The sequence below is a fragment of the Tachypleus tridentatus genome, chromosome 6, assembly GCF_004210375.1.
Source record: "Tachypleus tridentatus isolate NWPU-2018 chromosome 6, ASM421037v1, whole genome shotgun sequence".
Classification (NCBI taxonomy): domain Eukaryota; kingdom Metazoa; phylum Arthropoda; class Merostomata; order Xiphosura; family Limulidae; genus Tachypleus; species Tachypleus tridentatus.
The window spans coordinates 150,243,773-150,267,064 of NC_134830.1; the positions used below are offsets into that span (position 1 = coordinate 150,243,773).

At 36.4% G+C, this 23,292-nt stretch overlaps 1 protein-coding gene and 1 long non-coding RNA gene across 2 annotated transcripts in view; one reads left to right on the plus strand and one right to left on the minus strand.

Annotated features, from left to right (window-relative positions):
- Positions 1-12,429, minus strand: part of LOC143254026 (uncharacterized) — a 41,849-nt gene extending 29,420 nt beyond the window's left edge. Inside the window, exon 1 of the long non-coding RNA XR_013029931.1 lies at positions 12,366-12,429. This is a non-coding gene — a long non-coding RNA (uncharacterized LOC143254026). The remainder of the gene's footprint in view (positions 1-12,365) is intronic.
- LOC143254023 (uncharacterized) lies at positions 79-12,711 on the plus strand. Its single transcript, XM_076508739.1, has 2 exons — positions 79-358; positions 8,416-12,711. The coding sequence occupies exon 2, from the start codon at positions 8,565-8,567 to the stop codon at positions 11,214-11,216; it is 2,652 nt and encodes an 883-aa protein (XP_076364854.1). The 5' UTR covers positions 79-358; positions 8,416-8,564; the 3' UTR covers positions 11,217-12,711.
- The last annotated feature ends 10,581 nt before the right edge of the window (positions 12,712-23,292 follow it).

Consider the following 23,292-nt stretch of genomic DNA (forward strand, 5'->3'; position numbering starts at 1 on the left):
TCGCTGAATAGTAAAGCAGACGCATGCGCAAACGTGAGAAAGAAGGTAGTGTTGGCGCACCTGAAAGAGTTAGAAACCAAAATACGAGTGGTGTGTGAGATGGATACAGTATCGCGTCTCCCGAGTGAACTTTAAACATCTCCAAGCTGTGCAGTGAACAATGTACATGTGATATGTACAGAGAATGCCCTAGGATAAAGTTAACAATTCAGTAAGACAGAAAATAAGCGTTTTAGGTTTCTTTCTGCAGTTCGTGGAATAACTACAACAAAGTTTGTTGGAAAAGTACTTGGCTACGACTAAATGCACTGATAGCACATGAGCTGATCGGATGTTAAACAACAACAAAATAAAAAAGGTAAAGAAATGAAAATTAGTGTAATACACGTTAATATTTATCAGGTACGTTCTGTTGGCCAAGTAACCTTTAAACAGATTATAAGAGGTAACTGTAATTCATACAACAAAATGTAAGTGAAAACAATAAGTTTATTTGGGTAATGAACTTCTTATTTGAACAATAAGGAACTTCGGATATATATTTAAAATTATTTTGATTCCATTAATCGACGGATAAACGTGTTTTTTTGAACTAGTGAATTACAACATCGAGGTCAATATGTACAATGATAGCCCGTTACTACTTTTTTATATTGCTATAAAGTGTAGATGGTAACCCTATCCAGATATTGTAGCAGCGTTTATTAACAACTTTTTGGTATGTAGTAATCCCTCCTGAAGTTTATTTCACGGTATTTTTATATAAAAATAATACAGGTATTCGATGTTTAAGCGGTTATTTTCCATGTGATCGAAAGTTTCCATCATATATGATCGTTTATTAGAGCTCAGATCATTACAGTTGCTAATTGAATGTGTAAACTTTACGGTGATCAAGTACTCCTTAATTTAGGCTTAGTTGTTAGGTTATTTAGTGAAGCTGTCAAGACCCACGATGACCGAAGAAGGTCGAAACGTTGTTCGCTCCTCTACATAAAAAATTTTCTAAACCCAAACGAGCCTTTTTACACATATATTTTTCCCTGCGAGTGGGTTTTCTCGTCATCACTGATTATTAAGACCCGCCGATAGTCATTCACCCACGAGTGTTAGGATTTATATACCGCGATAAGAAGTAGGCCACCCCGAGGCTTATGACGTTGACCTAGTTAGTGCTAAGGTACTTTTTGATCCGAGGTGTAGTATTATTGACAAAGTATAGGTAAAGTACTTTTATTGTTTTTGTATTACCTATTTTGATTCAACACAAGTAAATGGTGTTTCTATCTTTTATATATAAATCTTTATTAATAAGAACGAAAAACCTCACGTAAAAATGAAACGTGTTTTAAACATGAAATGCCCAAGCATCTCAAAACAAGATGGCTTAATTAAACCGGTTAGTAACCACCAAAGTCATTCACTTTGTTGAACATTGGTCACAACTGGGAGCTTTCAGCTTTTGTAAACAATGCTTCAAACGTTTTGGTTTTTAAATGATGGAAGCCCGCGAAACAGTGTGACCTTTAGGCCTAACAGTAAAAATGTTGATGAAATGCTCAGTATACTGCGGGTTCACCGGACTTTTGTACAGAGTTTCGTCGACTCACCAATATAAATACGTGGTTGAAATATTGCGTTACAGTTTATATTAATGGAAAACCATAGAGGTCAAGTATAGGAAACTTAACATTCAGTAACAATCTTATTGTGATGTGACAGAAATAACCTATAAAATTTAATCGAAATATAAAAGCGCATTCAACACCTTGAGCACATTTAGCGTTGGTTCATTTGGTTACACGTTTCGAGTGACACTTGTGGATTAAACAAGACACGTGTCCGGAAATTCGATGTTTCAAAGATTGATGTCTCCTTGAACAAAAATGAGTTCAATACCCTCGTCAACAGTGAGTTACTTGTGTGAACCATTTTTGATTAACGAATTTAGGCTAAATGTCTTTGTCTAAAAATTTAAATAAATGTGTTTAGGAGTTATTCAGTCACGACACGAACATGGCGGTTGTTTATTGTTAGACAGAGTGAAACAAGTTAGATCTCACAAGAAAAATTACAATACACAACCCTTCCATCTGTCGGTTAGTCGAATATTATTTCTAAAAATTGTTTGGTTGCCACAACCGCCTCACCTATAACTGAGAACGAAATTAAAAACTTAACCATCTGTCAACTCTATTATATAATTAAAGGGTTCGCTTATTCGCCACAAACGTCATTTTATAGCCAGTAAAATGTAATATAAAGAGGCGAAACCTGAAACCGGGCAGAACCAGATCTGACTTAAACATGACTTACTTTTGGCTAATCACCACCAACCAGGTAAATTATGCCAGTTTCTCAGTGAGACTTGAATCACGGTCGCTTAGTATCTGTTTGACAAGCAAGGAATGCGAGTTCGGATCTCACTCGAGTCGTAATGTTTACTTCTGCTGTCAGATTACGTTTTAACAGTGCAAGATTGTGCTTTGCTTTCAAGCATATTTTAGTTTATAAAGGGCAGAACTTGGCGCGTTGTGGTTCCCAGACATCAATTTTGTGGGGACATACTGGAAAGTGACGTGATGAAACAACCATTAGAGTTTGTTCTTGATCTCGACCCAGTGTGTCTGCGGACTTAAAACGCTAGAAAACGAGTTTCGATACCCGTGGTGGGCTAAACACAGACAGGCCACTGTGTAGCTTTGTGCTTAATTCCAAACACAAACCTTTAGTACTTGTTTATACGTTCATTTATTTTATTTCACTGCTTAAGGGCGAGATTGTTAAAACTAACGTAAAATTTCTTCTTCCAATCAGAACAAACGAACCTTAGTTTTCCGAGATTATCTGCGTTAGCCATCCCTAATATTTTACTGACAGAACGGAGGGAAGATAAGTAGTCAACGTCACCCAACGCCAACAGTTGGACTATTCTTGTCTGATCGAATAGTTAGATTTGGCCATCAATCTTCTACATTGCAACGATAGACCCTGAGGGGCAGAGCACGTTGTCGTGTTTTGCGGTAACGATTCGCTAACCATGATTCCTCGGATTCACGGTCCGGGCACCATAACCATTGGGCTACGCCTTGTTCATAAACATCGCCATATGTAACTAATGTTGGCACACGTATAATCAATACCGATCCACAAAGTAGGTGTCGCAGGCAACGGCTCGATAAAACATTTGCGAAGGATGTGTTTTTAAAAGATCGAGAACAAGAAAACTTCGCCCTCGTTCAGCGGACCAACCCTTAAATAACGCCCTGTTCTACTTATGTTCCTCTCTTAAGAACAACTAAACTTCCGCCCTAAAATTAGTAGACCGAAGAAATTTCGATTTTTGTAGTTAATAAGCAGCTGACGTAAAGGTCATGCCATTCAGACCCGTAGCAACCGAAAACGATTTTTTATATAGATCTAGTTGTGGAAGTAAGCAGTATATATTCGAATAACTTAATGTCCTACGTCATATACGTACTTAAAATACACCACTTCTCAGTAAGAGTAATTTTGTGTAACACACATAAGTTGTGGGTGAAAAAATATATATTTTGTTCAATGAGTGTATAGGCTTAATGGATTTGTTTTTGCTTTTCTTTAAGACGGAAAACGTTGATAAATAAACACTACGTTTAACAGACAGAGTTGTGGGTAAACTTGCCCGTTATAAAAGCTACACGCAAGTCTTTGAATTAGATTGAACTCCAACTCTTTACGCCTGAATGGTAAGATTAAGAACGCACTCAGTTACAAAATAAACACGAGCAGAGAAATACCGCAGAAACAAAATAAAATATTTGAACATAACCTCAACGATTAAATTTCCAGCGCCACCTATCTAGATGCAGTGGCGCTGTTCTGGGATGGGCTTTTCCCACTACTTGCGCAAAGCTACACAAACCGATAGACAACTTTTGGGCTACTCTGATCACATAGCGAGATTTAACAGTTACGTTTATAACACTCTCAAGGCCCCAATGCTTTCTTTTGTTTGTTTGTGTTTTTTTTTAGCGTTGATCCAACGAATCACTTCGATATAACGAGACAAAATAATATGCCTAATACGATAAAATTCTGGGTGTTTGTTTTTTGGAATTTCGGGCAAAGCTACGGGCCATTTGCGCTAGCTGTCCCTAATTTAGCAGCGTAAGACTAGAGAGAAGTCAGCTAGTTATCACCACCCACTGCTAACTCTTGAGCTCTTTTTTACCAACGAATATGAGATTGACCGTCACATAATAACGGCCCCACGGCTGAAAGGGCGAGCATGCTTAGTGTGACGGGAATTCGAACCCTCGACCCTCAGATTACGAGTTAAGCGCCCCAACATCCTGGCCATGCCGGGCCAAAATTCAAACAAATAACATAACACTCTATCGTGTGTTCCAACTGACGAATTCTGGTACTTAGCGAAAGGCCTCTTGGGTAGTGATTTGTGGGAAACCGAAAGATGGATATAAAGTGGTGTTTTTATATACCTCTGAACCCAAAATATACAAATCAAGAAGAATATGATAAGAAATCCATCTAATATGATTTTTTTTTTAAATCACAAACTTTAGGCTTAGCTGGTTGTCTGTTTAATATTTATGCGACTTGAGTGACGCTGATACTTCTTAGTGATTGAAACAGATTTAGGCCTACACAGCTCTTACTGGGTTTATACTAAATTACCAATACATAACGATAAAGGAAGAACTGCGCCAGCAGATGTTAAAGAAATTATAGATAAAAATAAGAAGTAAACGAATTTGTAAACAACAACTGGTTTAATTAACTTTAACACACAAACCTTACTGTTGCTTTTGTTTGTTTTTGTCAAATCAAGTAACAGTGAGATAAGTTAGCTAAGGCTGTTTAAGTTAACTCGACACATTCCATACTGAGCACATAATAGTGGTTATTTGTTTTTAGAGTAAAGCTAGCCAAATGGGATACTTGTTCATTGTTTAACGAGGGAAATCAAACCCCATATTTTAACATTCCAAGTCCGTAAGGTAGCTGCCAACTCACCAGATGGTTGGTATACATCTTATGTCAGTGCAAAATAAAGGTTATGTATTTTCTTAGCGTTGTTACAAATCCCGGGCGGACTAATCATATTACATATATGTGAACTTCAAAATGGAGAAAAACTTTGGCAACGATTATTAGCATTTTAAAATCACGAAGTACGACACAAATAATAAAATAAACTACACCCTTTGACGTTTATGTTCTACAAATTATATAATTCCGCAAAGATAACTGCGACGATAGTACAAAAAACACAACAAAACGTTCGTTTATGTTTCAAATACGCGTGAGAAAGTAGTGCGTTGTTTAAGTAACAATAATCCAGTTTAACTGTCTCGTGTATTCAGAAAATGTTCACGTGCTTTTCTCGTGAAACAAAACCGGTAAGTAGTTTATAAAAACAAATTTCACAATTCCACACGTTCTGTTGGGCGATTTTAAAAACGGTTTCACAGACCGGTTGTTACGTTAGGTTTATGTGAATAATGAAACGTTCGTTGTTACGTACTTCTTCGCTATTCAAGTAACAAATAGATAGCATCGTAACAAGCGTATTGACACCTCTAAATTATATATATATAATGTAACCTAATTTACACACTTAAAAACACTCGAGATAAAACTTGTCCTTTTCTTCGGACGGGAACGAACAATGTCGGTGTTACTTTCATGAACCACCCTCCCTCCCTCCCATCATGCACGAAGCTCTAGGAAAAGCACTTATCACAAAACAAGATATTGTCTTGTCAATAGTTGGAGTTTGTTTGTTTTGAAATTTCGCGCAAAGATACCCGAAGGCTATCTGCGCTAGCCGTCCTTAATTTAGCAGTGCAAGACTGGAGGGAAGGCAGCTAGTCATCTCCACCCACAACCCACTCTTGAGCCACTCTTTTACCAACGAATAGTGAGATTGACCGTTGCATCATAACATCCCCACGGCTGAAAGGGCGAGCATGTTTGATGTGACGGGATTCGAACCCCGGGACTCTCAGATTACGAGTCGAGCGCCCTAACCACCTGGCCTTGCCGGGCCAAGTTGGAGACTGTCTTGCACACTGGAGTTTGGATTAGGCAATATTTGTTAAATGAAATATCGTTTCTCATATTTGTGAGACGGCCCCTTGCGTTATAAAACTAGAATGTTCATGTGACGTCAAGGAAATATTTTTGTTGGTGAACAATGCCAAGATATGGATTTTATTTTAGTTTTTAAAAGGCTTAACCCTTTGTGACGACCTTCAGTACAGCTGCGTTCTCTCACAACCCCTCTCGCTGATTGGTCCAACACTCCCTGCTTTCCGATTGGTCCAAGTACCACATAATACAAACATTAATTTCATCCTGAAGTTACAGTGGTAAAAAATAATATATTTAGTAAGGGTATTTTGGTTTGACAAGTAACACCACCAACAAAGGGTTTGTTTTCTAATGACTTCATGAGGATTGTTATTTTTTATTTAACAAATAAAGAAATCTGATACTTTTAAATTTAAGTGAGAAATATTTATATCAAAAACATATAACAACAACAGTATAAACTCACAACTAACAATACAAACGAGGGACAAAGCCGATGGATGGATGGGGGGGGGTGCATTAGTTCCCATAAACTTTACTCTTTCAGTTCAAAGAGTTTTTGTGACAAGTGTTTTAATCGTCTGTAGTAAACACTTTAGATTGGCAATATTTTTAGAATGTTTCATTGGTAAGCATTAATTATATGTAAATGGTTCAGAAAAGGCTGCTTTAAATACCATTTGGAACTGCCCGCCTTCAGGAATTTCTCCTCTAAAGTTCTGCACTCCCGAAACGTATACCAAATACTTTGGGAATATCAAACTGTTATTAACATTTAACCTGCAATGAACCAAAACATCGTTCACTGTAATACACCGAGGTTGGACAGCCGCTAAAGAACCCAAAACATCGTTCTCTGTACTAAACCAAGGTTGGACAGCCGCTAAAGAACCCAAAACATCGTTCACTGTAATACACCGAGGTTGGACAGCCACTAAAGAACCTAAAACATCGTTCTCTGTACTAAACCAAGGTTGGACAGCCGCTAAAGAACCCAAAACATCGTTCTCTGTGCTAAACCAAGGTTGGACAGCCGCTAAAGAACCCAAAACATCGTTCTCTGTGCTAAACCAAGGTTGGACAGCCGCTAAAGAACCCAAAACATCGTTCACTGTACTAAACCAAGGTTGAACAGCCACTAAAGAACCCAAAACATCGTTCACTGTAATACACCGAGGTTGGACAGCCACTAGAGAACCTAAAACATCGTTCACTGTAATACACCAAGGTTGGACAGCCACTAAAGAACCTAAAACATCGTTCACTGTAATACACCAAGGTTGGACAGCCACTAAAGAACCTAAAACATCGTTCTCTGTACTAAACCAAGGTTGGACAGCCGCTAAAGAACCCAAAACATCGTTCACTGTAATACACCGAGGTTGGACAGCCACTAGAGAACCAAAACATCGTTCACTGTAATACACCGAGGTTGAACAGCCACTAGTGAACCCAAAACATCGTTCACTGTAATACACCGAGGTTGGACAGCCACTAAAGAACCTAAAACATCGTTCTCTGTACTAAACCAAGGTTGGACAGCCGCTAAAGAACTCAAAAACATCGTTCACTGTAATACACCGAGTTTGGACAGCCACTAGAGAACCCAAAACATCGTTCACTATAATACACCGAGGTTGGACAGCCACTAGAGAACCCAAAACATCGTCTAATGTAACACACCAAAGCTCTAAACCTTGAATCCGTATTTAAATAAAACTCTATAGAACATGACCGACAAGTTATTATTTTATTACTTGTAATCCTTATATTGTTCCTTTATCATTCTTAACGTAGGATTGTTTTTTGCTTTTTTTTATTTCGCGCAAAGCTACACGAGGGCTGTCTGCGCTAGCCGTCCCTAAATGAGCAGTGTAAGACTAGAGGGAAGGCAGCTAGTCATCACCATTCACCATTAACCCTTGGGCTACTCTTTTACCAACAAATAGTGGGATTGAACGTCATATTATAACACCCCCACGGTTGAAAGGGCGAGTATATTTGGTGTGACGGGGACCCTCAAATTATGCGTCAGCGTCTTAACCACCAGGCCATGCCGGGGCACGTGGACTTGACTTACAAGGGTCGAACCTGCGACCCTCAAATTATGAGTCGAGTGTCTTAACCACCTGGCCATGCCGGGGCACGTGGGCTTGACTTACAAGTAGCTTAACTTGTGTTTTTTTAATGCTATATTACTGATAGAACTAATTGAGAGAAAATTCCTGAACCCAAGTTAGTTTTAAAGTTAATATGAAAATAACAAGTTCTTGCACGTCTGACTTAATTTTATATAAGGTTCTAACTCTTGTGTTTCAGGGACCGAAGACATGGATAACGTATTTCACTGAAGATCAGACTGACTCTTTAGTGAAGTGGTAAAACTACAGAGAAGATATCGTCGTGTTTGAACAGAGCATAATTCTGTATAGTTCCTTCATCGACGGAAAAAACTTACTACATTCAACATGCCGGGAAGTGTGGGTGGATTCAAGCATACGGACTCGACTGGTTCTGACCGCTCTGACGTCAGCAATGATTCACGAGCGTCGGGCAAAAAAGTGAGTTTCAACAAAGCTGTAAGAATAAAAAAGTATCCTATGCAAATGGACATCTACACTGATACCAACACCGACGACCTCAGCTCAGACAAAAAATGTCGGTTTAAAGTGTCCAAAAATCGACGCAAAGGAAACCGAAAGTTAGAACCAAAAAAAGGACACGACTACTGTTTAAAAAACCAAGATGGCCGCTGGCACGAAAACAGAAATGGTAAACTGATGCCCATAGCGGAAATAACAAATGCTACTACCCAGGGTTCTGAGGGTGGAAAGCCTTCCAGGGTTACTGCTACCGGTTCTGAGGATGGTGGTGAAAGACAGCAAATGGAAACTAGTCTAGTGAAGAGGAACTACGTGAGAGAGATTGTAAACAAGTTCAACAAGGAAGCAACACTTCGGCGCGAGAGAAAAGAGAGTAACTTCCTAAGAACACTTGTCGAGAACATTAGGTACAAATATACTCAGCCTTCTGAACCTCCTATAGATTATGATGACGTAGATTATACCACAAATAAACCAAAAAACTATATAGTCTTCAAAATGATATCTGGTAAAGTACCACAGAAAATCGACACATCAGGTGCTGACTGTCACGGAGGAAACCACAAAGATCAGTGTGACTATCCACACGAACCCTCTAACCTTAAATCAGAAAAGAATCTTAACAAGACTCAAAGTAATGACGAATATGTTAATAGTGAAAAAGACGATAAGCTGACAGTGGTCCATTTGAGTTCTGAACAAAACTGTGAAACACTGGATAAGAGAAATGGGTTGTTCTTATATTCCACTGCCCAGACAAATTCTTTCAATCAACATCCAGGTGGCAACTGTCAAGATTTAGTGAAGAGACATCAAACATGGTATCACGATAGAGGACATATAAATTCCGAGGACGCTCCTCCTAAACCTGGAAGGCGTCGTGTAAGATCCTACGAGAGTATTTTGGGAGACAAAAACATCCGTGAACGAACAAAACATGAGCTAGACAAGAGAATTTCCATAGAGGTACTTGACCAAACCAGCCACGAACGAGTTCCAACGTTAAGAAGCCAAATATTGGATGGGATAATGGATAAGGAAGCACAGAGAAGTACAAGAGATATTGGTATCCAATGTAATACACAATCATTCAAGGACCAATCTTTGCAAAGCGACAAACAACAATCTCAAATAATAAATCCAATGAAGACTTACGACTCCATCTTCAGTATCTTGGAAGAAGAAGAACGTGAATCCCTAAGGAACCAGCCACTCACTGAAGATGTTCAATCGAGCAGCCAGACCGAGAAGGTAAAAAAGAATGAGCACAAGAAAACAAATGGTTTGACACTTGGTAACGGAACTTTACGACACGTAAAGACCAAGAATCGATCGTTTGGATTCAAACTCAATACTGGGTTTCTTGTTAAAAATGATTGCGTTGGTTGTGAAGACAAAGACGCGAATCTTAATGGGAAAGAATGGTACGATGAAAGTGTTGATATTCACCTTAAAAACCAGAAGACTTACCAGGACATCTTTACCGAGAAGAACGACTCCCCTCTGATCCAGGAAGTTGACTCTCGAAAGACAAATGTGAAGTACCAGAATCCTCTCTCCAATGAAGGAAAAAGGTTTCAACGTGCTGTGGAAGCAAGTGATTTGTGGCATCAAGCAGTCAAAGAGGACTGTCTCCAGATACGATCTCTACGTAATAACTCTATGGGCAAGCAAAAAGCCCTGCCGCGGGCAAAGTTGTACTCCATTAATTATGAAAACCTGGAAGAGACACGTCATAAGACACCTGAAGATGTTGTAGAATGTGCCATTATTGAGGGATTAAATCCCCGTTTCAAATCTTCTTTAGAATTTAGAGAAAATAAAGCACCACAAAGTGAACTGTCCTGTATCCGAGGTGGTCTTGCTGTGGCGTATAAAACACGTCAGAAAGTGGCACAAGAAAAACGTTCGAGTTCGTTTTGTGATCATATTGAGAACTTACCAGAAACGAGATTATCTGGCTATGACAGTGATACAACAAGGTGTGGGAAAAAAACCTTGAATAACGAAGTTCACCAACTGAAAAGAAGAGTTGAGGGATCTTCAAAAAGTGGGTCACATCCAATAATTGAACCACATGGTAATCATTCCATGAAACGCTGCCAAAAGAACAGTCCACGAACTGCAAACGGACACCTTCAGTCAGAAAGTGGTCCACGTGTTTCAAAAGGAAGTGATAAGAGTGTCAGTCAATGTTCCCAAGAGAAGACAATTTCTTGTGAAAACAGTCCTTTTATTGAACATAAGTCAGTTAGTAATGAGACTATAGTAAGTGCTAATCACAGATCAGACTGGAAAGACACCAGTTCAAGTCCTCAGAACAGTGTACAATTTCAAGAAAAGGACAAGTCGGGAGAAGAGGACACTGAGGATCTGTTGAAACCACTATGTAAACAAAAATCACTGAATAGTGAAGACAGTTTGGCCAAAAGCACCCTCAAGCGACGGCATTCAGTACCAAAGAATGCGAAGCTTGCTTGGTTAAAATTAAAATTAAAGAGTAAACCATCAAAATAATTAGAAATGTAGTGTGTTCTGACTGTGATATTCGTATATTCTGTTTATTACTTCTTTTGGTGAGGGCTTTCCGATATATGTATATCATATTTAATAGCAATATAACACAGTGTTGAGAATAATAGTTCGTTTTTTTATTTTTTTAAAAAAGCAAACTGATGTGTCATTCCACATTTAGATAAATTACGTAACACAGTATTGGTTCTTCCACATGTATAATGTTAGTTTGTTTCTTTAGATACAATGTGTTAAATTTCAACGAGCAATTACACATTTCTATGTCCTTAACTGTCTCAGTATATCGTCATATTAACGAACTATTTATCAGCTGCTGTTAATGTTTGTATTTAATAATATTCAAGTTGTAGTTGCTATAACAGCAAGCCATAATTAAAAGCAAATATTAGTATTATACGAGTATTTTCATAATAACTAAGTGTAAGTAATATAGATTTCTTCCTAATGCCAGATAAGATTATGATAATAAATTTGACAAAACAAAAGTTTGGCACTAGAAACACTGTTTGAACAGGAACGTCTGTTTCCTAACTTTTAAACAATATCTGATCGGATATACTTGATTGACAAAATTAACCCCTGTGAAAGATTATTTGTAAATTTATATAAAGTAAAAATTGTTTGTACTTACGAATCAGTCGCTTATAACTGATTAAAGATAAACTATGTAAGTTAGGCTATTTCAACTACAACTCAACCAATTTCGAGAGTAATTGTCACGTGATAGTTACAAAACAAGCGCGTTTTAGCGTTAATGGAAAATTTCACAAAATGCAAATTGAAATGTAATTTCATTGTATAGTTTTAATTCATATATAACACCTGTTTCAGGATTTCTGATTTAATATTTAATTCACCATATATTAACTGAAGTTAATTTAGGTTATTAAATGGCGAGCGAAAAAAAAAACAACCAAAACCTCATAAATCTTGCATGCATCGTCATTTTATAGGGTTAACTTGAAAGGGTTTGGTTGTTGTTTTTTGAGCTCAGAGAAAGTATACTTTTCAGGGTGAAAAGAACAAAAGTTTCTAACCAAATCGAGTTGTCTTTCAGACCCCAAAATCTTTTTTGTAAGCTTGAAAGATTTTTAAACCTAAATTCCTGCCACACATTTGAAATAGGCCTACCTGTGTACCTTCAGTTTGATGAGCCTTCAATCAGCGAAGCTGCAGTCCACACCAGAGGCTACGGCCAATCAAATAATGCATTAGGTCATACGTCACAGAAGATATTTTGAATTTTGCCTTTAGTAAAGAAATAATTAATCAGTAAAATATATATATATTCATATATTAATTTTTAGTCGGTTTAATGATACACTATTTTCATACATGTGTAACGTAGTTTAAAAAAGAAAATAACCTATACATATAGAAAAATGTTATATGAATAAAGGTTTATTAAGCTTTGTGCTTTTCGTGTGTAACAGATGAACTTACTATAATAAAGTGAAACTAATTGTTTAATAAGTCATACTCTGATTTATTGTTATTTTTTCAAGACAGTTACTTGTCTATAATTTATCATGACCTCTAATTTTCAGCTCTTTTTTATATATTGGATAATTTTAGTACTGAAATTAGGTTAGCGAAATATATATATTATTTTGAAACTGTATGTACACAAAATAGTACCTTGTTTATTTCTTTTTATCCACTTGTTCTTCATTTTACTGGTTTCGTAGCATCACAGTGTAATAAATACCCCTCCCCCAGTGGCACAACGATATGTCAGCGGAGTTATACTGCTACAAATCGGGTTTCAATACTCGTGGTGGGCAAAGCACGGACAGCTCTTCGTGTAACTTTGTGCTTAATTCCTAATAACAGTATCAAAAATAGAAAAATTAAACTATTTTATTCTATAATAGTAATCTTCTCGTTTACATTAAATATATTCATAAGTTGATCTTAATTGATTCATTTTAAATATGTTTGATTATAATTTGATAGCATTAATATTATATATTTTATAACCTTGCTTTAAAATATTAAATAAAAAATAAAATAAAGTATATGTTATTTGAGTTAAAGTAGAAATATTTATTCTTTACTTGGGGAGGGCGAACACATTGTAAAATAATGACCTGTCTACCGGTTTCATTACTAAATAATTAAGAAAAGTTATTGGGATTTTCTTGCGACAGAATATTAGGGTCACATTTAAAAAAAAACACTCGCTATTATAGTTCTGAATTCTTGAGCGTTTATTTGTTTGTTGTTAAGCCTAAAATTACACAATAGGATATCTGTGCTGTGTCCATCTCGAAACCTGGGTTTTAGTGTTATAAACCTTCAGACTCTCCGCAAAGCCACTGGTGGAGGGGTGGCGTACCTGTACAAGACAGTATTTTAATATTGGCACTGTAGTGAGTTTTATACACCCATCTTGGTGGTTAATATTGGCACTGTAGTGAGTTTTATACAGCCATCTTGGTGGTTAATATTGATACTGTAGTGAGTTTTATACACCCATATTGGTGGTTAATATTGACACTGTAGTGAGTTTTATACACCCATCTTGGTGGTTAATATTGACACTGTAGTGAGTTTTATACACCCATCTTGGTGGTTAATATTGACACTGTAGTGAGTTTTATACACCCATATTGGTGGTTAATATTGACACTGTAAGGAGTTTTATACACCCATCTTGGTGGTTAATATTGACACTGTAGTGAGTTTTATACACCCATCTTGGTGGTTAATATTGACACTGTAGTGAGTTTTATACACCCATCTTGGTGGTTAATATTGGCACTGTAGTGAGTTTTATACAGCCATCTTGGTGGTTAATATTGATACTGTAGTGAGTTTTATACACCCATCTTGGTGGTTAATATTGACACTGTAGTGAGTTTTATACACCCATCTTGGTGATTAATATTGGCACTGTAGTGAGTTTTATACACCCATCTTGGTGGTTAATATTGATACTGTGGTGAGGTTTATTCTCTCATCTTATTTTATTAAATTATGTTGTTATAATTTAGTGTACTGCCTTTTTCCCTTCTTCAAAAAACGAGGTGGTTCGCAAACCTAAATAGTCAGGACTTAATGACATCTTTAAGGAAAGGGAGTTTAATTTCGTTCCTAATTTTTATACCGCTAATATTGCCACAAACCTGAACACTGTTTTATCAGAGGAAGTACTTTGTAAGTTTGCCGTGTTTTCTGAACAGTGTGAGTCAAATGACGACGTTTCGGACACTACTTGGGCCAAAATGAACACCAAAACGCCGCAAGTGTCAACAAACTCCTCTTAATAAGAATTCCTAAAAAGCTTCAAACATCTTCTCAAGCCTCAAGCAGTTTATGTTCACAAGAAAAAAAAATGGGGAAAATAAAATATTAAGAATAAACTTTCCACCAGATGTCTTCTCAGTTTACACAACTGTATGTGTTCTATTCTTTATTTCAAAACATTTTTGTAAGTCATATCTTGTTATAAAAAGGATGAAAAAAACAACAACAGCAACAATATTCTAATCATAATAAAGGTTTTATTCTAATAATTTTTTTTAGTGTTCATTATTTTATTTATGGCAAAGCTACTGTGGTTGTCTGCTGCTGTCCTACATTTTGAACTGCCGACCAGCCAGAGAGAAGAAACAGCCGGCAGAATTCAGCGCCATCTGTTAGAATAAGAATAATGAGCTTGACTGTGGAATTATAACCGATCTTCCCCTTGAAATCTCAAGCATGTTAAACATCATATTTTTTATCCCGGCGCTTGTAGATTACGGGTCTAACACCTTAACGACTAGACCTTTTAGATATATATGTATATGTCAAAAACAGATTAATAAAATATTGCGCTTGTAATTTGAGTAAAATACTACTTTGTTTTTTGTATTTAGCCGCAACATAACGAATCTGAGATTTTCAAGTACAGTGGAACCCCTCTAAAGCAGCCACCTTCGGGACTGAGACAAACTTGCCTGATTAGAGGGGTTCCACTGTATAAATTTTTAGCTCAGTAGTTCTGTCATCTCTTAACCGACTTTGGCCCGGCATGGCCATGTGGATTAAGGCGCTCGACTCGTAATATGAGGGTCATGGGTTCGAATCCCCGTCGCACTAAACATGCTGGGCCTTTCAGCCGTGGGGGCATTATAATGTGACGGTTAATCCAGCTATTCGTTGGTAAAAGAGTAGTTCAAGAGTCGGCAGTAGATGGTGATGACTAGCTGCCTTCCCTCTAGTCTTACACTGCAAAACTAGGGACGGCTAGCGCAGATAGCCCTCGTGTAGCTTTGCGCAAAATTTCAAAAAACAAAAAAACAAACAAACTTAACCGACTTGCCCCCCAGTGGCACAGCGGTATGCCTGCCGACTTACAACACTAAAATCTGGGTTTCAATGCCGTGGTGGGCAGAGCACAGATAGCCCATTGTGTAGCTTTGTGCTTAATTCAAATCAACAACTTAACCGACTTAATATCTAATTCCAGTTTTGGACTCAAGAGGTCCAACAATTTGACTCATGTATTTGATAACGTCCAAGCTCTCATTGGTTAATTTATTCTAATCCTGTCTAAAATAATTTCAGTTTAAGGGTAAGTTGGTAGAGTACTTGGCGACTAATAAAATATAATCGAGTAGTATACGCGTGTTCCACGCTTGGTAGTGCTGGTGCATAACAATATTGTTAATAAAAGGGTAAAAAAAAAAGGTCTCATAGACTACTTTGCACTAATCCTACCTAAAAAATATCAGATGTCGTGACTATTGAGGATTTCCTCCTGTTTATCATTAGTTTATGGGTGTTTCAAGAAAATAGGGTTGCGTCTTAGTAGTGAACTTGTGAATTCTGTAAACAACAGTACAATAATAAAAAATGAAATCATGTAGTCTAAAAGGTCCGAAATCTTCTGCATAAAACTGGATTTCAAATAAGTTAACTGGTTCCTTTTTATCGGCCTTTGACACATCAGCAGCAACGCATTTCACATCTTTTATGTTTCTTGTTTCATTGTTTGTAATAACGTTTTTTGTTGTTTTATTAACGCAAAGCTGCACTCGGGCGATCTACCGTGGGGAATCTAACCCCGGAATTTATCATAATAAGTCTGGAAACTTACCTCTGAGCCACCAGAAGACCCTACTTCATTGAGATTCAAACCTCTGAAAAACAAATAGTCGTTCAAGATAAATGAATAAGAAGTAAACAACCGTACGTGTTTCAGTTACCCAAATGGCAGAGTTATGACCGCCAACCCTTGACATTGAAATTTTGATGAAGAATTATTATTGTTCGTTCTTATTCTAAGATGTCGACCTTTGTCTGTTCAGGTTTTGTAGAATATAGATATTGTTTGAATAGTGTGGATCTTATTTGCATTTTAACTGTTTCTTGTCTTGTTGTTGTCAAATCTAGAATACCTGCATGATAGCCGAATTACTCCAATATGCTTCGTTTCACGCCCACCAGTGGAACGGTGGTAAGTCTGAAGGATTTTGCTTCTAATCCTAAAAAACTGGGTTTCGATACCGTGGTGGGCACAGAAAACGTAGCCCATTGTGTAGCTTTAGGTTTAACTAAAAACAAACAAAACTGTTTCACGCCCTCACGTGCTTTCCTTGACCTACATACAAACTTCAAAAGTCGCTGTTGTTAAACGATATAAAGACTTTCTCGCACGAATTTACTTTGCATTGTTCGATACTGATGAAAACCTAGAACGTTGGTGATAAATACGTGATAACAAATTAAATCAGATGTTTTCGTGTTATTTCCAAAAAATAATCGCTGTCAGTTTAGCCCGAAAGTTGCATTCTTATTTCGGTTATGAGATGGTGCCACCTTTTTTAAACTCCATTTCTATGATTGTGTTACAAATATGTGTGATGTAGTCTTCTAAAACATAACGTAGGCCTCTAACCTTCCTTTTACTTATGTGATAGCCAATTAAACAAAATAACTAATTTTCGATCTGTTTTCTCTGAAGTTAGGAATAAAATGGAAAGAGGTGCCAAGTGAGCAAGGTTTTTGGACGATGGATGGGATTTGGCGGACATTGTTACTCCAACTGGAACGAGGTGATTGTAAAGAAAGCCCCTTAATAATTTAATGTTATTAGGGTGCTTTCTCCATGGAACAATGGGGCGTCAAACAGCAGCTGTTCACATTTTCCTTCTTAAATGCTAAAAAAGTTTTTTATTTTTATTTTCCCTTTTCTTATTTTCATCTTTCGAAACTCTACTCAAATAAGTGGTTGATTCTAACAACGCAAAATGCATATTTTTTCTTTATATTCATTGGCCTTAAGATTTTGGCCAGCAATGTATCTTAAATCTGACAGTTATTAGGGAACACAATTCACTAGAGGCACACTGTTAATTATAAACAACTTCTAATCAGAAAAGCCTGAACGTGGGACAGGGTATTACAAAATATTGCATCACACTACATTTCTCAGTTGTTTTTTCTTATTTGCTTTTATGTATCTTTCAACAACACTATTTTGGTGAGTTAAATAAACGTCGTCTTAGTGTGTGGTGGTTTGTTGTACAAACGATACCAGCTTCATTTCAGTCAAACTTTGTTTTTTTCTTTGCTTGTTTATTTGTTTGTAAGCTCAAAACCAACTCAGTGACCAATCTGTGCTGTGCTCGTCACAAGTACTGGGGAAGAAGGGGGCTTTTGAAAAATAAAATAAATATAGAAATTCACAGATTTTCCAGTGCGAAAGGTCTGTTCAAAGAGACTGTCTATTGGAACACGCCACAAATTTGGAGTACCTGAAACTGATTATTAAAACTGAGATTGTGATGGCCAACGAATATTGTGCAGAACAAACGAAGGCAGCTCAGTGGTTAGGTACCAGACTGTGGATCCGAGGTTCTGTTGTTCGCGTTTTATTAGACCCCTTAAAAAATCGTGTTCCGCATTTTGGGGCTTGGATACGTTATAAGAGCGATGATCAAACCCAACTATTTGATTGCAGTATCTCAAGAGTTGGTGATATGTGATGTTGACTAGTTGCTTTCCCTCTAGTCTATCACTTCCAAAATAGGAGTGGGCAGTGCAGATAGCCCTCTTGTGGCTTTATGCAAAATTTATTATAAACCCAGAACAGATTATGCTTCAGTTCTTGAAGCACATAGCAACCTCAACCAATTTTGCGATTTTTATAAATGTGTGTCTGGTGAAATTTAGTTTTTCTAGAACAAGTATTTCCTAAGATATAATAAGTTTAAATATACAGTTTTATATATGATCATATTGTAATTTTAATATAAGTCGGCTTAGAGTAGACTGGATTTTCCCCACTATCTAACAACTTTTTCTTTTAAATTAACAATGAGTTTTGTTGAGATCAGTAACTACCGCCATCATCGTCTACTTTAAAAACTGCGAATCAGGAGATGTGCACAGTAATATCTGGTTTAAAGCATTACTTTTAATTGTTATCTAAATGTAACGGTAATGTACAATCTTAACATGTCAAACATTTTTTTCACGGTACTGAAACAAAAGTTTGAAAACACTAGGACAATGACTGTAAATCTAAAAAACAATAAACGTTTTCGTGTTTTCGATAAGTACACTTGCGATTTACCAATCTTTGTGATGTTTTATTTTATAAGGGGTAAAGATTGTGATGTTGCTAAAATAAATATTTATTTATCGAAATAAATTATTAGTTTTATTATCACGAGCAAGCCATACAACTATAATGATTATCAAAACTACTAAGAATCTCGAGACGACACGTGTTAACTGTGAGTAATAAAGTTGTTATTTAAACCAATTAACAGCAAATGTTCTTTTTAGGCATACTTTGTTTTCTAACACTTACTAAGCCTATTCGGTTCCTAATGGTTTACCGGCTTTCAACGTTTGAAATATCATACTGCATAAATGTGTGTATGTTTTCTTATAGCAAAGCCACATCAGGCTATCTACTGAGTCCACCGATAGGAATCAAACCCCTGATTTTAGCGTTGTAAATCCGTAGACTTAACTTACCACTGTACTAGAGGGGGGACTAGTGCATATATTAATAGTTTCATATAATTGTTTGTCTCTCAATGTTTAGTACAACTGACAAGTTATGGCATTGAATAGATTTGTGTGAGCAAATTATTATATTTAGGATCTGTTATTTACACATCTGTAATTTCGAAGCGCAACGAGCAAATTAAGGAATGTATGTGAGGGACATTTCAGTTATTTTTTATAACAAAGAATTATTAAGCTTATTAATACTAGTTTTCCAACACTTTGGCGTTTAAACATAAATTTTAAAGTTATTTTATTATTTTTAAACATATAATTATATATTTTTAGCTAGTCAATTTTACTTTAAACTTCGCAAAATGTCACTGTGGGAACGTACTTTTATCTACAATGAATAACCAAGTTTTGTTGATAAGAGTTGAGCTAAAAGAAATAAAACAGGTGGCGAAGTCATTGACCTTATCAAAAAACGTTCAGTATGTTAACACGATTTCTGCTAGTCGTGTAAGATAAGACGAGGAAGGTACGTATATATATACTTTTATTATGATTTAGTTTTAACAGTATGTTTTAAATCAAAACTTGTTTAAACTATAGAGTGGAGACCCATTTTTATAGTGTAATATTTAAATGAAGGCATTTAACATATATCATGTGGTGAAGGGCTCTATCGCCTTTTTCATTCAAAACCTGCCAAAACTTGTTCTGCATTGGCATTTTCCCAAGAATAAAGTATCAAACATAGCACGCCTCATAACGGCGGATAAAGATATTAAATAATCAAAACTGTGACAAGGTTAGAAAATAACATTAATTACACTTGTTTCTAAACAGGTTAATCAGTTGTTCTCCATATTGTGGAAATAATTTTTCTTTTTTTCTATTGCGCAAACGTATTTTTTTACTAAAAATGGTACTTTTTCCTTTTTTAATTAGCACAAACTATCAGATACACGTTAAGCAGAAAAATGAATGAAGTTTTAAATGTGTAGTTATTATTAAAGTGAAAAAAAGAAAAAGAAACGAACGTTAACTTAAATTATCAAAAAAGAAGAAAACAACGTATTCTATATTTCTTATCTGAATTTACTGCTGGAATAATGTAACTTCACAGGAATTCAAGCATACGTATTACGAAAGTTCTGTTTACTTTTCAGCGAAAAAGCTACAGTAACACAATATGTTTGTGCTATGCCCACTGCGAATATCGAACCTCGACTTTAAGCGTTATAAGCCTTTAACTTTACTACTTATCAACCGGTGGTGTTCTTTGAAAACGTGGAAAGTTAAAGCCGAAATAAACCAACAATAGTGTATTTTTAAAAGAACCATGATTTAGCGATAATTTTACTATCATATTGCACCTGTTCAAATAAATTATTAAATTATAAGTAAAATATTAAGAACCATATCCAGGACTGAACATAACGAACTGAATAAATTACAAAACATTACGAATAAACGAATAAATAGGCATATACATACAAAATTGAGTTTTATACGAATTCTCGAAAAATACTTTAAAATCTGTATAATATGTTGATATCTCTGATGTTAAAAATAAATGGATAATCAAATTGTTTATACAATTAAATTAAAAAGCAAGTTCAATAAATTGTGAAAAATACTGAAAAATAATAACCTAGACGGTAAACGGAGAAAACGAACAACAACCACATGCATTCAAAAAATAACTCCTACCAAATGAACATATACGAGAATTTGGGTGATAAAGTTTGATGGTAGTTCAAGACTAAAATTTTAGTAAGTAAATGGAAATTTTTATCTAATATATTATATTGATAATTTTGAAAATAAAATCTTTTGATATGAAAACTTGTCAAAATACTATGTTGTTGTTATTTTTAATAACTTGTCTTGTGAGGCAGCGGTGGAAATGTTTATCGGAAAAAGAATAGGCTTAGCGAAAACATGATCTTTACGTCTTTTTTTCACCGTTACGAGGCTAAAGCGTGTAAAAGCACGCAATCTGTTAAATACTTATTTTAAGGGTTTTTACAAAAAGCACGTCCAAACAAACACGTTAGCCTTTAGACAAAGAAAAAAGGTAAATGTGTAACAAATTTTTGCAAGGTTTAACTGTTTTTCTCCCATAAATTAAGTATAGCAAATAACTATTTAACTGTTCTTAAAATGTAGTTCATTTCAGACCACAATGCATTTCTTTATGTTTTTGCATACTTTGTCTATAAGCCACATATAAAATAACTGAAGTATTTGTTCCTCAGAATACCAGTTCTAACCTAATTATTTCACGTGACATACCCAACGTCTGAGGCAAGGTTCATAATTTCCATATACCATACCGACTAGTTTAGCCCGGCGGTTGAACTTGTTTTCTTTGGGTTACACGAAATTTAACCGTAAAGGAGGGGTTGTTAGGTATTCGCGGGAAAGGGTTTTGTACACCGTCCCGCAATAAAACAAACTTTTGGAGAGCAAACTGTTAATTACCAACCCATTTCAAACAGAAATATGGTTTCAATAAGGCTTGTAAATACAAAATTTATTATAATTAATAACAATTAAGGTCAGTCCTAACATCGCATAAAGTAATGCATACATACTCATAATATACAAAATTACTTTTACTAATTTATTTGTATCACTTATTATTCACATAAAGCTACAAAAGGGCTAGTACACTTGAATTAGAATCTACAGGTTGGCCCGTAAGTCCCTACCCATCCACATGTTATTATGTTATATTCAATTATGCATGTATTATAAATTTGTTTCTTTTTTTCAGAGAAATATGGCTGATGTAAGCCCATTTACACTTGAAGAGCGTATTGTGACAAGTACGTGGGTACATGAGCGCAGTGAGAATGAGGGACAGCACACAGATACACTGGATATATGGATGTGCAGGGACTTACGGGCCACCTTATATAGTCCAGAGGGAAGGCAACTACTCAATAGCACCCATCGCCAACTCTCAGGGCACATTAATCGAATAATGGGATTTAACAGTGCTGTTATGAAACACTCACGACCTCAAAGTGCAGCGTGCCATTTTGCAGGAACAAGGTTCTAACCCTGTACCATAGGATACCCTGTATGGCACACAAACCACTAGGCTAGGCTCAGTTCCTCACTGCAAGTATAGAGCGCTTGACTCGTAATCTGAGGGTTGCGGGTTCGAATCACTGTCACACCAAACATGCTCGCCCTTTCAGCCGTGGGGATGCGTTACAATGTGTGGTCAATCCAACTATTCGTTGGTAAAAGACTAGCCCAATTGTTGGCGGTGGTTGGTGATGACTAGTTGCCTTCCCTCTAGTCTTACACTGCTAAATTAGATACATAGGTAATATATAATCAGTGATCAATCAACTGCTTCTGAAGATACTATATAATCAATAACGCAGGGACTGCTTCTGAAGGTGCTATATAATCAGTAACTCGGGGACTGCTTTTGAAGATACTATATAATCAGTAACTCAGGGACTGCTTCTGAAGATATCATATAATCAGTAACTCAGGGACTGCTTCTGAAGATACTATACAATCAGTAATCAGTAACTCGGGGACTGCTTCTGAAGATACCATATAATCAGTAACTCAGGGACTGCTTCTGAAGGTACAATATAATCAGTAACTCAGGGACTGCTTCTGAAGGTACTATATAATCAGTAACTCAGGGACTGCTTCTGAAGGTACAATATAATCAGTAACTCAGGGACTGCTTCTGAAGGTACTATACAATCAGTAACTCAGGGACTACTTCTGAAGGTACTATATAAACAGTAACCCAGGGACTGCTTCTGAAGATACTATACAATCAGTAACCCAGGGACTGCTTCTGAAGATACTATATAATCAGTAACCCAGGGACTGCTTCTGAAGATACTATATAATAAGTAACCCAAGGACTGCTTCTGAAGATACTATATAATCAGTAACCCAGGGACCGCTTCTGAAGATACTATATAATCAGTAACCCAGGGACCGCTTCTGAAGATACTATATAATCAGTAACCCAGGGACCACTTCTGAAGATACTATATAATCAGTAACTCAGGGACTGCTTCTGAAGATACTATATAATCAGTAACCCAGGGACTGC